Here is a 16,047-nt window from a genome sequence, read left to right on the forward strand (position 1 = left end):
ACATCAGGCCTTGTCTTTTCAAAATTGTAGGTGTGCTACAAATTGCACTCCTCAATACATTCAGGGGTGCTGTAGGTGTGCTGTTTGTACTTTGGTGTGTAGAAGTTTACCAAATTTAAGCGTGTTGTAAATCGCACTCCTTAAGGGCAGTTTAGGAGTGCGTTAGGTCAGTGATCACTCTCGCTCGCCTTAAAAGACAAGGCCTAAGACATACTGTAGAAATTCTTTACTGTGCAATATAGTACAAATAACAAACCAAAGTTTTTTTAATCTGTGTTTTAATTTTGTATTTTTAATTTTTTTATTTTGTATTTTAAACTTGGACAATTTTTTAAAAACATTTTAACCACATTTGTTACATTTTTATGTATATTTAATAATTTGTGTTTTTCTGGTGTGGGTTCCTCCTGCATTATTTCAATTCTCTGTTATGAAGTTATATTTGTAAATTTGTGACAATTAAATATTGATTTTGGAAACAAATTCTATATGCTTGAAATATTTTTTAACATGATGAAATAAATTGAATCTAAATCTTAGCAAAATCAGTGAAACATGTTTCGTGGAGAAATAGTAAACTTAAAACGAGTTTGTATCTTTTTCAAAGTATAATCATTCCACGATCGTGACATGCAACTATAATTTATTATTTCTTTGTTTTTGTTTCTCAGAAATGTATGTTTCTGCAGGTAATTATATGCAACCAATAGTAGAGAAATTGAACAAACTAGCATGCCTGCAGTGTACACAACTAGTAGTGTTGAATTTTAAACATGGGATTTAAAAACAACTGGAATATCGTTAGGATAATGTATTTTCTCAGTTTTTTATGGGTAATACGTGGCGTTACTGTAAACATTTGTTTTCAACTGAATTTGTTAAAGGCCAGACACTATGCATGTTATATTAATGGTTTTGTATTTAATAAATCATTCAGCTTTAATTCCCTTTCACACTAAAATATAAAATGATATAATTTAGTTTTCGTTCATGTTACACATTAAACAATGTTGCTATTAAAACCACAGGATGTGAAAAATGGCTGCCGTATTTCAGCAATATTCAATGATACTCTGCCAAAGTCGATGTGTAGAAATGCAAAATGGAGTATACCCATAATTATTTACTTTTTTTACTCCCTTAAGTTTTAAATTTACAATTAGATTTATTTATTTATTCTTTCTTTTGGCTGGATCGCATTTTCAGTAACGCTGTACTGTTTTCCAAAATGGTCTAGTTACAAATTTAAAAGTAAAGAAAAATTATAACATATAAAAATACAGAAAAATAAAAGCAGAGTACTGTAGGCCTAAAAGATATATACAGAACATACATACAAAAAAAACCAAAATGCAGGATCACTTTAGATGATATTAGCGTTGTTACATTTTTGAGTTTATAAATATTGTATTGTCCCCCTGAAAAATAATTCTTAGGCCTACTAATTATTCTTTTTTTAATATTCCATTTCAATGTCACATAATATTTATTTGGATAGAAAAAAAAATGTAGTTACTGAAGAAACTGTAATTTAAAGAAAAATCAATCAAATTGGCTACCAGTCAGTGGATTTTTGGTTGAATTTAACCATTTATTTTGTCATTCTATAAGTGATTTTTTTTTTCATTTTTGTTTACAAAATAACCTATCCAAAGTCTGATTTAGTTAATCATGTTTTTGGGGGACAATACATCTTTAAATTATTAGGCCTACACTTCAGTATAAATAATAAGAACATTTTATGTATTGGGTTTAATTAATTTTTGTTTACGTAAAGATTTATTTCAAACAGGGTCAAGCTCGATTTCTGTCATCTCTCCATTGTATGTTACAGTACATTTGTATTTTTTTATGTGTGTGCATATGCAATAAAGAATCAAGAATGATACTTACTATTTCCATGCCTATACGTAATTCCTTACGTATATTCACGAGGGATGTGCACATGCTCTCAAGTTCTTGCCGATCTAATAAACCATCATGATTTTTATCAAATATCTTGAAACAAACTGAAATCAAAATATTGTATTATAATATCAACAGTATTTCATTTCAATAAATGAAATACATAGGTAACAAAACTCTTAAATAAAGAAAAGAAGATATATATTTTATATACCATAGATTGGTTGTGTTAAATTACACTACTGTAATTAGGTATTATGCTTGAATATGTTGGGACCATTTTAATGCTAAAATTATATATTATTCTTCTCGACATTATACCAACAATATGTAGTTTTCCCTGGAAAATACAGGTTAAAAAACAAGGAATTACTCGCCCACTGTGCAACAATAAGAGCTTTCTATTTTAGACAATCTCAATGAACATACAGCAGCTACAGTATAAAATGTTTTGTAAAAAATGTTTAGAATACTGTAGGCTCACTTATTTCAAAATGTTTAAAAAGACAATTATTATTAAATCAAGATGCAATACAAACGTTTAAAGATGTAAAAGAAATATTTATTTTAAATTGTTTATAAATTGTAATAATGTCACATATTTAGTTAATCACTTTGACCAAAAATTGGATTGAAAAAAAAATGATTTACCTGAAAAAACTTAAAGCAAAAAAAGTCAATTTGGCTGCCAGCCAATGGGTTTTTGGTTTAATTTAACCATTTATTTTGTCATCTTATAAGTGAAAACATTATTTTTGGGGTTTTTTTTATGATTAACTTAATTAAAACTACAAAATGACCTATTCAAAGTCTGATTTTATTAATTTCCATGTTTTTGGGGGACAATACATCTTTAAAATAAGAATAAAAATGGTAAGTTTGAGAGAAAAAAAACCAGCAGAATCATCAGTATTTTACACATTATACTGAAATGTTTAGAATTAGCTAATAGATGCATAAATTCCTACACATAAACTCATAACAGTTAGTTGTAATTATTGGAGGCCCCTTGGGCATGTACATATTATTATTTAAATAATGAATGAGCAGATAATTCGCTGTCAAAATAATGAGAAATTTGAGTAATAGTAGAGGACACAATGTCATAGCAAAAGAAAGCCTTTATTTTTTCCAGTCATCTTAAGTTCATGATTTAAAGTTTTAACAATATGATCATTACCTCATCCATTAAACAAGACATTTAGCTGATGGTCATTTGCATAAAAGCTATTTTGTATTGCTCTAGTGTGTGTATGGTTTGATTTATATTGCAGCAATAAAAAATTTGTTTTGAGATGAAATGTTATGTCATTTTATCCTTCATTGGATTGGACATTTAGCTGTTGGTTATCAGGTAATAACGTTTTAATCAAATGTTAGAAAGGTCGAGAGCTGTAGAAAAAAAAATAGATAACTCTTCAGTGAACATTTTATGATGTATTGAGATGATAATAAGGATGATGAAAGGATAAAAATAACTTGAAATTAATTAAAATGTGGATCTATGACAAAGATGATATGAATATTATGAAGATAAATATGGAGATGATGATGATGACAATGTATAGAGATGACGATGACAAAAACAATTAAAGGACAATTTAAACTGACGAGCGATAACGAGGAGCAGCAAAAAAAATACAGAATCTATGAAACATTTACACAAAACGTGGAGCGGACAGGCGGTTGAGCAGAAACCCACTAGATGTTAGATACAAACTCTATGTGGCAAGAACGTGGCTTTTCCGCCTACCGTTACCGCTCGTCTACTATGTAAATTGGCCTTGAAGAGGAAAAACAATATGATATTGAGCTCTCTCTACACTATCAAACTTTATGACAAAAAAATGTGATATGCCCATAATATGGACTTGATGATGTCATATCACTACTATATTTAAGCATACAACTAACATTGGGCACATCACACTTTTTTGTCAAACTAGTTTGATAATGTAGACAGAGCTTTACACATTACAATACTTTGATACAGGTTTTCAACTAACTTACATTTCTGGCGTTCTGCCAGCGGTCCTCTGCAGCATGCTGACAAGCCACATGCCATTTCCTTCAGATCTATATGCTCATCATGATTCTCATCAAATGCATAGAATAATCCTGTTATAACAAAATTATTTATTACATATTAAACATGTGTTTGGCAGGTAATAACAAAGATATACTGTATTATTGTCCCCCTGAAAAATAATTTTTACCATTTTCTTTGTTTAATATGCCAAGTTAATATTGGATCGAAGAAATAAAATTATTAACCTGAAAAAACTGAAAATTTAATGCAAAAATTGTCAAATCGAATGGGGGTTTTTTTTCTATGGAAATGAATTAACTTAATTAAAATTGCAAAATGGGCTATTAAAAGTCTGATTTTATAAATCTTAATTTTTCATGATTTTGATCTTTTAACCAGATATTTAAAAATAACAATTCTAGGAACTTATTGTTGTCTTCTGCCTAATTCAATACTCTATATAATTATACTCAATATTGTGTAAAGGTTTGCATCATGTATAGATAGGCTACCCTCAATAAATATGGCAACTTCCACCTTTAGTCAATATACTCAGTCAATATTGTTTAACGGTTTGCATGGATAGATAGGCCACCCTAATTTATATATAGATAAACAAATACTACAAGGATTGATTGAGTTTGTTTAGCTAGTCTATAGGATTGCACAAGAATCAGTTCAGTTCAGTACATTGTTTAACCTTCTGTCCACAGAGATAATTTTGAATGTTGTCACCCAGAACATAAAAGTAAGCTTCTCCCATGACAATTTACAATATGTAAATTGATTTTCTAAACAACATTATCAATTCATTTTGCATAAAAATTATAATATTCAAGAATGAAATTGATTATCAATAAAAAATCATAATACTAGCTACTCTTTTTAACCTTGGCCATCACTATTGATTTTCACATAAAAAAAAACTATCTAAGTAATTTAATTTTATAATATTAAAATGTTTTTTTTATTTTTTTCTTATTATTATATTATAATGTAATGAATATTGTCAGATTCCATTGATTAAAATATTTATCTTACTAACATTTATATTACAAATTCAAAATAAATCATTGTGTGAAAAGGTTACAATATGAACATACTGATTAAAAATGCTGTATGGTTTATTTTGACAATGATTCTCATATAAAAAGTGAACGACCTTTGAGGGTTGAAAAACATATTACAAATGTATACACATGATTGATTTAGAAATTCATATTCAAAACATGTACGCGAGAATACAAAAGTATTTGAAATAAATTTACAGTGAAACTATACAAGATTTTTCATAAATTAAGCACTGTAGTGTTAGAATTTAAAGGTTTTTGTATTATAGACAATAGTCTCAATATAAACATGAATCATGTTTATATATTTATCCTCAGAATTGCGTTGAAAAAGGAAAGATGCTATTGGCATGGTCATAGTGCATGTATTTGTCTATAGGTACACTCGACCTACTGGTGCACAGTTGACCATAGTTTGGTGTGGTGACTATCAGTACGGTCAACTGTGCTTGAAATTAATCGTTTCCTATCCACAAGGTCAATCATGGGTTTAATGCCATTTTTCTATTGGCAAGCTTGACCATAATGCTGTTGTCTTATCATCACATGAATAGATACTTGGTTGACTGTGAGAATAGACAACTTTACATTGGATACACATCAATTGTGCAAATAGAAAATAAAAAGCAGCAAATCACAACAATAAACAAATATTACATTGTCACAGTGAGTTGCAACATACCTTTACAGAGGTCTCTGGGTACTGGTGGCGATATCAATGGTGTAAACGTCTCTAAGTCGAATCGTCCTGTTTTGGACTGAGCTTGTAACATCCAATACTTTTTTTCAAGCTCAATTATATCAACTTCTTCCACTAAAAAAAAACAAAAAACAAATGATTTCATTACACTAAACATAAAACATGTACAGTACAACTCTAATTTGACACTAAGTTATGTGCTCTACTTTTCCAAAAACATTTTTTTGTTATACCGTTTTATGAATGTACTTGTAGTAATAAGGTAGTTAATGGATCATTTTGTGAATGCTATACTATACAGGCAAAATGTGCAAATGGATTGCAACAAAGATGTTCAGCATTGAGGAAGTGAGTGGCTATAATATCGGGACAGGTTTGAGCCTCACTCGCTCCATGGTTCTGGTAGTCTTCTTGGATAAGGACTATAAACCGTAGGTACAGCGTACATAAAATGCTTGTGCGTACTTTAAAGAACCTAAAACATTTTTCGAGAAAAGTAGGGGGTTACCCTGATGTACTAGTACACACAGTCACACACAGCCACTACTGTACTTAAATTAGGCCTTCTATTAGCAAAATCTTCAGCCTGTTCAAGGCGACAACTTAATAGAAGAAGATTGACATTGTGTTGTCAAATCTGAAATTAAGTACTGACTTACAGTGTGTGACACCAGCTAGTGTTTGGTAGAAGGTGGGTGTGTCTCCATCATCAGAAAGTCTTAAGCCTTGGTGTTGAGTATCTTCCAGCAGCCAGGACGATATCTTCATCACTCCTGTGTGGTTGAGCAGCCATGAACAAAATTGTTCATATGAAACATGCTCAGTCTAGTAAAAGAAAGGGGAAAAAATCATACAATTTATGACTGGATTAACAATAACCCTATAAATTATGTGGGATTTTACTTGAATTAAACAATGAATTTAATAGTCTTATACCTGACTTAGCCAAAATTAGGGTGAGGGACTATTATACTTGGGTGTGGAATTATACTGAAGTATACACATGGTGATAGATTATATTTCTGTACTGTAGGTCATACAGTAGTATTACTTTTTAGTGTAAAGTAATATCTCAAATGAACAACTTATTTTGTAATTTTAATCCTAATCCTATAGATGTATTCCTAAAATTGTTAGTAAATTGTTTTAATCGTATGATAATTAAGTCACTTTTTTAAAAGAATAAACGCCATAATTTTTACAGGGCTTTTATATTTGAAAATTAGCAATTTGTTTGCTAATAAATTGTTCATAATTTTCAAGTTAAAAATGTCAAAACTAGTATTGCAATGTTTGCTAGTTGTAACATTTGGAAAAAAGTCACAAAATCAACATTATTTAATACAAATTGTCAGACTGGGCTTCTTTTCAATAAACAGGAAAAATTAATAAAACATTTAATCAATGAACAATAGCTATAATTGTTCTATTGACAATAAACTAAACCAATTATTTTTCGTTAACAATTAGGCCTAGTCTTTAATTTATTAAAATTAAACAGAAAGTAGAAATCACAATAGAGATGAAATTCATTATTAATAAATGATCCTTGTGTTAATGCAGCCTACGGATTTGACTTTACAACCCATGCGGAATGCCATGACTCATATCTGCACTACAGATAACTAATATTACAATGTACACACACTTCTACTGTGAAAATTAATAACAACAAATCTAAGATGCTCCACTGTAAATTGAACACTTCCATATTGACGGGACATCTAACACAAGACTTGGATAATGTATGCGCCACTCTCAGCATTGGTCTTATTATTCATTTCATACTTGCTTATCACTATGTCAGTATTCTAGTCACACATTTCGAGCTAGTGTATTGTACTGATTTAACACCATTGGAATCAGCTCATTGCTTAATTAAAATTAATTTACAGTAGTATCTTTATTAGTAAAGTATTTCATTAAATAGTAATACTTTCAAACAGTCAATTCCTAAGGTGCTTCCAATCTCTCAAGTGTAAAACATAAAACATATGGACTCCATGCAAAACTTGGCATGATTATTTAAAATTCAATTATTTCCATTTTTATTTCTTGATTGTTTAATAATAATTAATAATATTCCTCACCAATATTTCAATACCTAATTTAAGGTCAATATGCATGACTCCAAACAGAAACTGCTCTATACAGTTGTATACCAAAATTATTCAATTTCAATTTATTTCACAAAAAATACAATTAACAGAGCTCTCTAATACTTTACTGTAAAAAATAAGAGAATAAAAATGAACTTGTGCGGGAGAAACTAAATACATTATTAATATTATTAAGCTCTGTCTACACTTTAACTTAAACTTTTGTGACAACAAAATATGATGTGCCCCAATACGCACATGATGACATGTCATGCACATGTACCATATTTGAGCTTACACTACCATATTTGGGCACATCACAGAAATTAGTTTGATATTGTAGACAGCGCTTTATTTTATTTAAAGACTTTAAATAAACATGATTTATGATTCAAACTTGCAGCTTCTGCTTCAGAAGACATACTGATTTAGTTAGTTACTAAGTAAAGAAACAAAACTAAAAAATAAAAAATGTTTACATACCCCTCGAAACAACTTTTTGACTTCAATAGGGACTGGACCACCGTCACATGCAACAATAAACTTTTGAAGGTCATCACGATTCACATGCATTCCAGTTTCACTGGCACAGAGTTGAAAGATGACTGCAAAAAGGAGAAAAGAAAACATGGAATATAAATTAATTAAATAGAGGGAATAGACTTATTTTACTGCAGTTACTATTTATTTATTTATTTATTTACCAGATTTCTAGAGCGCCCTTTTCATGAACCATACTCATGCTCAAAGGCGCTTCACATCATAAAGACAAACATCATAAGCAATAATTATAAAAGTAACCTTAAATTACAAAATAAGGCAGTAAACTGCATTATGTTGGTAGCTTTTTTGGAGTAATCCTGCACAGTTTATTGCATGATTGCCTCATATCATACTGTAACACACTAAATCAGGCTGTTCTGTGAATTAATCTAAATACGAAAACTATAGCCAAATATATCATCATTTTTTGCCATGTTGAGACATAAACTAAATTATACATGCACCCCCTCTTTCTCAATCTACTACTGCAGTGTCCATACAATTGATTAAGAACATTTTTCTGCCTGAAGCTAGACTTGCAATTAGTATTAACAATGTCATATCCATAGAAATGACATCAGCATCTGATCTGTGTAATTGGAAAAATACTATTGTTATTTAGCACCTGTTCAGAAAAACTACAATTTAAACTGTACCCACATAATTATTCCTGATTAAATAATTAATATTGAAAACATCTAAAATGAATAAATTTATATGAAAATTTAATAAAATATTTATATACTTAAGAAATCAACGACATTTCAGTAACTGACAGTAACTATGTACAATGTTTACAAATTTAACATGCAATATGGCAAGCTACTGTATACGGATTTCCGATAATCATACAGACTGCAGTGACTGTTTCATAAACCTACTAAAATCATGAAGTTACTGCATGCAAAACTTAGCATGATTATTTAAAATTCAAATTATTTCCATTTTTATTTAATTTAATTTAACTTTAATAATTAATAATATTCCTCACCAATATTTCAATACCTAATTTAAGGTCAATATGCATGACTTCAAACAGCTCTATACAGTTGTATACCAATATTATTCAATTTCAATTTATTTCACAAAAATACAATTAATTTTATTTAAAAAGTAAGAGAATAAAATGTACAGTTACTGTAGTAGAATTTTTTACAATTTCTAAATAAAACTTACATTTGATTTTCTCAATTTGCGTTCCTTTAGTAAGTAAAACAAGTCCGCTAAGAAGTTCTTTGAAAACAATACCTTTGCTGGTCCCTCCAAAGGCATAGTAAAGGTGCTGAAAAATATTATAAACATTATTTTATAATATAATTAGCTATTGGCTATTGTCGGTTTATCCAGGTAAGCTAGGCAAGAAATAGACTTTAATTATTCAAAATATAACAAACAGATCAATGAAAGTATTCATTTCGGGAAAAAAATTTAATAATAGGTACTGTAAATACAGTACATCTTAGAATAACTCTCACTATCTATCTTAAGTATCTCAAAATAAAAAGCTTGGTTCACACTTTACTGTACACAATATTTTTTTTTCACCACAAAGCAAAAAAATAATTATTTCATTTATTCCATTATAATTTTTAAAAATGCGTAACAATTTACGTGCCTTGAAACTTTTCATTGGTGTAAATTTATATTTTAAATGTTTTTTTAACGGTTTCTATCAATAGCCTTAAAAGCTGATAATAGTCTCTTTAAAATATGAACATTTGTTTTGTTCACATTCAAGCTTATAATTATTATTATCAATATGTTTATTGATCAAATTTAACAATACAAATTATCCTTATGTTTAACTTTTCCAATTATTGGCAATTTTCCAATCCAGTACACGTTACCATGTCAAGGTCGAAAAAGAGTCAACTGTTCATAATACAACATGATGCGAATTATAACTAACATTTAAACGACATTGGATACTTTGATTTGATCACATTCACCGCGCATCCATATGAGTATGTAGTATAATGTGGAGTACGTACGAGTGTAGTGGAGTTGTGGATTGGTGGTTGTGATGCCTGGCTACCAATCCAAGGGTCCTGGGTTCAAGTCCTGTCATACAGTACTGTATGTAAGGATTTTTTTCTAATTTTTTAATGACAAATTACAACTCCACTTCCAAAGACTTGTAATACTGTTTGTTTGTTTGTTTGTTTTATTCGGTACTCAAGAAACACAACAAAAATACCAGGATGACCCAGAAGCTGAAACAGCTTAATTCCAATGGGGTCCATTAAACAAGCAAGTTAGATAATAATGTGTACATTATAAATGCATACTAATACAATAAACAGAAACATCCATACAAAATACAATCATCAGCATGGTTAATGCACAATACCAAAGTGAACCTTTAACGCACGTTTATATTCAATTAATTAGTGTACACTCTTAGTCTTAATATCGGAAGGTTCATTTCAGTCTTTAATAGCATTATAATAAAATGTTTTAGAGGCTTGGCCTTTAATATTTGGAATTACAAAGTTTACATTGCATTTCCTTGTACTATGAGTGTGCCGATCAGAAATCTTTGTAAAATGTTCATTAAGATAAGGAACTTCAATATCGTGGTATATTTAGAAAGCGTGGATTAGTCTAATATGTACTTAACCCTATCGCTTATTTTCAGGTATCCAGTAACGGCAAGTTATTAATTTCTTTAATAATTGTATACCGTATACTGTATATTTGTATTGTGAGAGGGATTGCCACCTTTAAGAAGGATAGTGAATGAATTGGCTTGATGGTTATTCTGGCAATTTGCCTAATAGAAAAAAAAGGGTTTTCATACAGTACTGTACTATAGCTTCACTTTATTGGGACATCCCTATTAAGGAAACACTTTCCTGTGAAACGAATGATGCAGTATTTTTAACACAATGGCCAAATCCAGGAATTAAGCCTTTTATAAAAGCGTATTGCCGTACTTATTGGGTAAAGTGGACCTATGAAAACCTTTCCTTTAGGACATCCCTATTAAGGGTACGCTTTCCATGAAGTGAATGACGGGCAATATTTTAAAATACAATGGCCAGCCCCACCAAAGCAATATTAAACTATTTTTTTAATATTTTTTTGATGTTATCTTGTTTTATAATGTATTTTCTTGTTTTTCCATTTTTACTGCGTCCAACTTAGTCATATGTACTAGGCTCAACCACTCATTTTTTCAGTTAATACAGATTGGACCCCATTGGAAATAAGTTTACTTTTTATTTGTCGACTTAATGGGTTATCCTGGTATTCTTTTTAATATGTACATTGTATATTTTAACTATTTTTATGAATATCGAATAAAATCAATCAATCAATCAAACATACTATACTTTACAGTAATATAATTATAATGGAAATGAGGTACAGTAGGAATTAAGAAACTCATAAAGACACTGTATTATACAGTACATACATGTGGACGTGCTTCATATTAAAATAATCACCTCTCTATCGCTGATGTTAATCTAAAGTAGAGAAAGGTGTTGCCTTTCGGTCAGCATACACACTGCTGTACAAGCTATTAGTTTTTTTTTATCATCATTGTTGTGCCAAAATATAATTACAATTTCCAAGTAGGAACTTACGTAAGCTACAGTTATAGATTATACATCAGTAAATAAGATAAAATAGATCCGGGACTATTTGGCAACTTTATCATGATGGACTGTTTTTTTTTACTAGTAACTTTACGAAAAATGACGGTTAGGGGAGGACAACGAATATCCTGTGTTTGCTAGAGCGTAAAATCAAATACAGTCAACATACTGTAGCTGTTTTATTAGTTATGCACCCTTGCCCGACAGTCTATCCCTCCCCTGTCTCATGGCCCTTATGAATCGCTTGGCTCTGATGATACAACATACATACTGTATGCCCTCGCATTCAAACGCCGCTTCAAACAGCTATTTTAACCCAATAAAAATGTTATTTCATTAAACAATTAAATTAGAAGTACAAATATTATTTAGAGTTTTGAAAATTCCACGTTTAAGTGTAATTTAAACTGTATATTTATGGTTATGTACTGTACATTAATTTATTATTATAACGGGAAAATGGCAACTTTATCGTCAAAAACTAAAGACGACGGAATTTACGGCTAAGCTCCGCCCACTTTGTTAAAGCTCATGCATAAATTATTCATGAGCACCGTCCTGTGGCTTCGTCGTGTTTCGTTAAGTCCCTATTGTGTCTGTGTTGGTAACTCTAGACTGCTTTTTAAAAAAATTAACAAAAATGTTAAAAATAATTTCACAAACTTATAACTTGATGTACATGTATGAAGGCCGCCACCGTAGCGAGAGGTTAAACAGACCAGGCAAAGATGCTTTTATACCTAAATATATTGAATATAAAATATGACGATTTGGTGAAAATTACGACTACGGCCCTGTGTATTGATTGTTAACTGCTTGATAATTGTTGGTTTGTTGATAAACTAATGTTTTGCAGTAAAATAGAAATGAAAACTCCTTTAATGTATCAAAATTATGATACTGTTAGTGTTACTTTCTCTCCTGTAGGCGACTACTAAAGTATGTCAACTGTGTACTATGTAACTTATAAGGAACAGTAATTGCACTGTACGCAAACCTCAAAATAATAATATATGCTGGGTGGGTCATATAATTTGCCATGATTTTAAAAATGAGAAATTATAGAAATGTGATCAACGAAAAATTCATACTGATCTACTGTAGGCAAATTATATGATACTGAGTACTATAGTATGTCACATGCATCATAGGCAGCTACTAAAATTGTGTTAGCTATCACTATAACTTATAATAGGTAACAGTAAATTGTAGGTAGTGTATTTTACACTAACCTTAAAATAATAATAATACACTGGGTCACATCATTTGCCATGATTTTAAAAATTAGGAATTATGCCTTTTATCGGAATGTTATTGAGATTTTTATTATGGAAACTGAGACAAGAGATCCCTTACCTCACCCAGTTTTACTGGGACACAATCTCCTAGCACATCCTTAACAAATACCGGACGACTCATGAAACCTGACGGAAGTGAGTAACGCTTGAACGCATCCCGGAGCCGCTTGAGTTCTTCATCACTTACTGAAAATAATTTGAAAAAAAGAATTTAAATCGATTTAAACAGATAAAGGAAAGAAATGACTGATTTCAAATTAATAATTTAAAAGAAATTTCAGAAACAATAATAAGTTTAGGATTTATATTTTATAGTTTTATTTGTACCTTCAAATCAATTTGTAGTTTAAAAAAATATGTTTAAAGACTAAAATTCTAAAATATTTTTACATGGTACAAAATAATCTGTGAATTGCTTAAATATTATTTCATTATTTTTGTATGTTGAACTATGAGTACATGAGTCAATAAAATTTCCTAATACATGAATAAAGGTGAAATTTTACCTTGACTTTGACATTTGACCTTTAGTAGGAATATGATGATATGATAATGATTACTGATCATTTGTGTGTAACCTTTCATAGTTACTATTTGTAGATCATAGGAAATTTTTTAAAACATTGTATACATGTATTGTAGCCTACAGTATACATTTTTATTCATAGCATACTGTATGATTTATGAATAGGCTATACCGGTAACTGTTTGTTACCTTTGTACAATGACAACATGTTGATTAAACAGTTACAGTACTGTAGGCAAATCATAGGGTAATAAACAATGCCGAAATCATAGACGTCAAATTTTATAACCACATGAAGTTAAGCCGATTTTCCACTAGGCGAATTTGTTCGTGCGAATCGAAAGCGTCATGCTATGCACATGCGTATTCGCGTTTCTGTCTGTCATACTGCCTTCTTCGACGAATTCTAGTTCCTTTGATTTTTCGCTTCAGCGAAATTTACTAGTTCGAATTGTTTCTACTTTTTGCGAAGCGAAATATTGCGCAACCAATCAGAGCTCAGGAAATGAGCTATGACGCTTTCATGAGCACTCATGCGAATCGAAATGCTCAGCAACCACGCGAGGAACATGAACGTCGCAGCTACAGTATTCGCTCTGTAGTGGAAAGAGAGTAGGCGATTTTTTTCTCTTCGAAACGTTGGATTCGCGCGAACAAATTCGCCTAGTGGAAAATCAGCTTTAGCCTATGTTGTGCCCCATCTATTAACTAGGGTGTACAGTAGGTAAACTACTGTACATGGTTATAAAATTGCATCTATAGGGGAATGACACTTTATAGAACATTTTTACAGTCATATTTGAAAACCAATAACTCAACAACAAAGTACTGAAAAGGAAAATAAACATAATTTCGTACAAATTTAAACAAAAAGGTATGATGAGTACAATGATGCGGTCTCAGAATACTACATTAATTGAACATTATAATGTAAACAGGATACAGTACAATCAACAGGAAGGTGGATTATCAATGTATGTTTTCATTTTCAAGAACAAGAAAAAAAACAGGAAGAAAAGAGTGTTGATTTGTAACTGTAAAATATGGTAATTTTTCTTACAGTTGGCAACAGACACAGTTGGCAACAGACACAGTTGGCCATAAAATATACCGTACTCTTCCTGATAAATTTATGATAAAATGTTTGTAAAAAAATTATAAATATTATAATTTGTTAAAAAGGCGGATATTGGATAAAGAGATATTTTTAATATTTTTAATTATAGATTTGTATTTAAGACAAAATAAAACAAGGCAAGTTTAAATATATTTACTGTACTGTACAGTACATGTGGTACAGTACCAGGAGTTTTTGTTTTAAGTTTAATGCATGATTTACGCAATTTAAAATTTCACAAATATGCAACAATGTTTTTCTTCTTATTAAAGCATAAATCGTTTATTCTTTTAATAAACTGTACTGTACAATTAATTGCATTGTTTATGTATGCATAAAAGGTTTATATCATATGTATGGTTTACTGTATGGTTTAAATTTGATTTGAATCAAGTACAGTATTTTGGAGATACTTGCGCAATTTGCGTAAATTGTTACAATCGGCCACACAGCATACACGCCTAGTGTCAGTGACTCTCAGGTTCCATAAGTGGTAAAAGCAATTCACAAAATTAAAATTGCTGTTGGTTTTTCATTTAATCTTATTATATAAAAAAACAATTAAATTGCAAGAAAAAAATACAGTATCCACAAAAAATATTGTTTATATATTTATATTCTTTGTACAACAAGTTCTTCTTTCATTTATTAAATCAAAACACTCAGGAGATTTAATGATACAAAATCTAATGGCAACAAAACACTATTCTACCATCATAAATTAATGTCAGGCTACGCCTACTAGGCCTAACATTAACCTATATTAGCAATCAAGAGCCCTTCCTTCTTTATAACCACCGTGCCAACCTCCTGAATGAAAAGGACACTGTACACACAGAGCATGCACCACCGGGCTAGCTAACCTGACATTAATGATGCATAACAAAATAAACACAACTGATTGTGGCCACAAACCTCGCCTAACAGCTTCTTCATATGGTAGAACTGTCGGTTTTGATTCTTTATTTCCCATTGCTGATGTTATATTAGTACATAATATCCTGTGTGTAGAAACAAAATCGTCATAACATTTGGTACTATCTACACATAAACATTAGTCGTCGCCATTTTCTCTTCAGTTTCTATATATACAAAATCATCACATGAGAATTACTATATTGAGGGCGCTATATCAGATTCTGGTGATATCATTTTTAT

The 16,047-nt window shown here is 30.4% G+C and overlaps 1 protein-coding gene across 3 annotated transcripts in view; it reads right to left on the minus strand.

Moving 5' to 3' along the window:
• Nucleotides 1–15,954, minus strand: part of LOC140044775 (ubiquitin carboxyl-terminal hydrolase 32-like) — a 41,835-nt gene extending 25,881 nt beyond the window's left edge. For all 3 annotated transcript variants that reach the window (XM_072089433.1, XM_072089432.1, XM_072089431.1), the window contains exons 1-8: nucleotides 15,805–15,954; nucleotides 13,305–13,432; nucleotides 9,523–9,628; nucleotides 8,287–8,408; nucleotides 6,364–6,529; nucleotides 5,687–5,818; nucleotides 3,916–4,023; nucleotides 1,894–2,009 (exon numbers count right to left, since the gene is read on the minus strand). In XM_072089433.1, coding sequence (XP_071945534.1) covers nucleotides 1,894–2,009; nucleotides 3,916–4,023; nucleotides 5,687–5,818; nucleotides 6,364–6,529; nucleotides 8,287–8,408; nucleotides 9,523–9,628; nucleotides 13,305–13,432; nucleotides 15,805–15,862 — 936 coding nt within the window. In that variant the 5' untranslated portion in view covers nucleotides 15,863–15,954. The remainder of the gene's footprint in view (nucleotides 1–1,893; nucleotides 2,010–3,915; nucleotides 4,024–5,686; nucleotides 5,819–6,363; nucleotides 6,530–8,286; nucleotides 8,409–9,522; nucleotides 9,629–13,304; nucleotides 13,433–15,804) is intronic.
• Between the last annotated feature and the right edge of the window lie 93 nt (nucleotides 15,955–16,047).

The sequence above is a fragment of the Antedon mediterranea genome, chromosome 3 (assembly GCF_964355755.1).
Source record: "Antedon mediterranea chromosome 3, ecAntMedi1.1, whole genome shotgun sequence".
NCBI lineage: Eukaryota > Metazoa > Echinodermata > Crinoidea > Comatulida > Antedonidae > Antedon > Antedon mediterranea.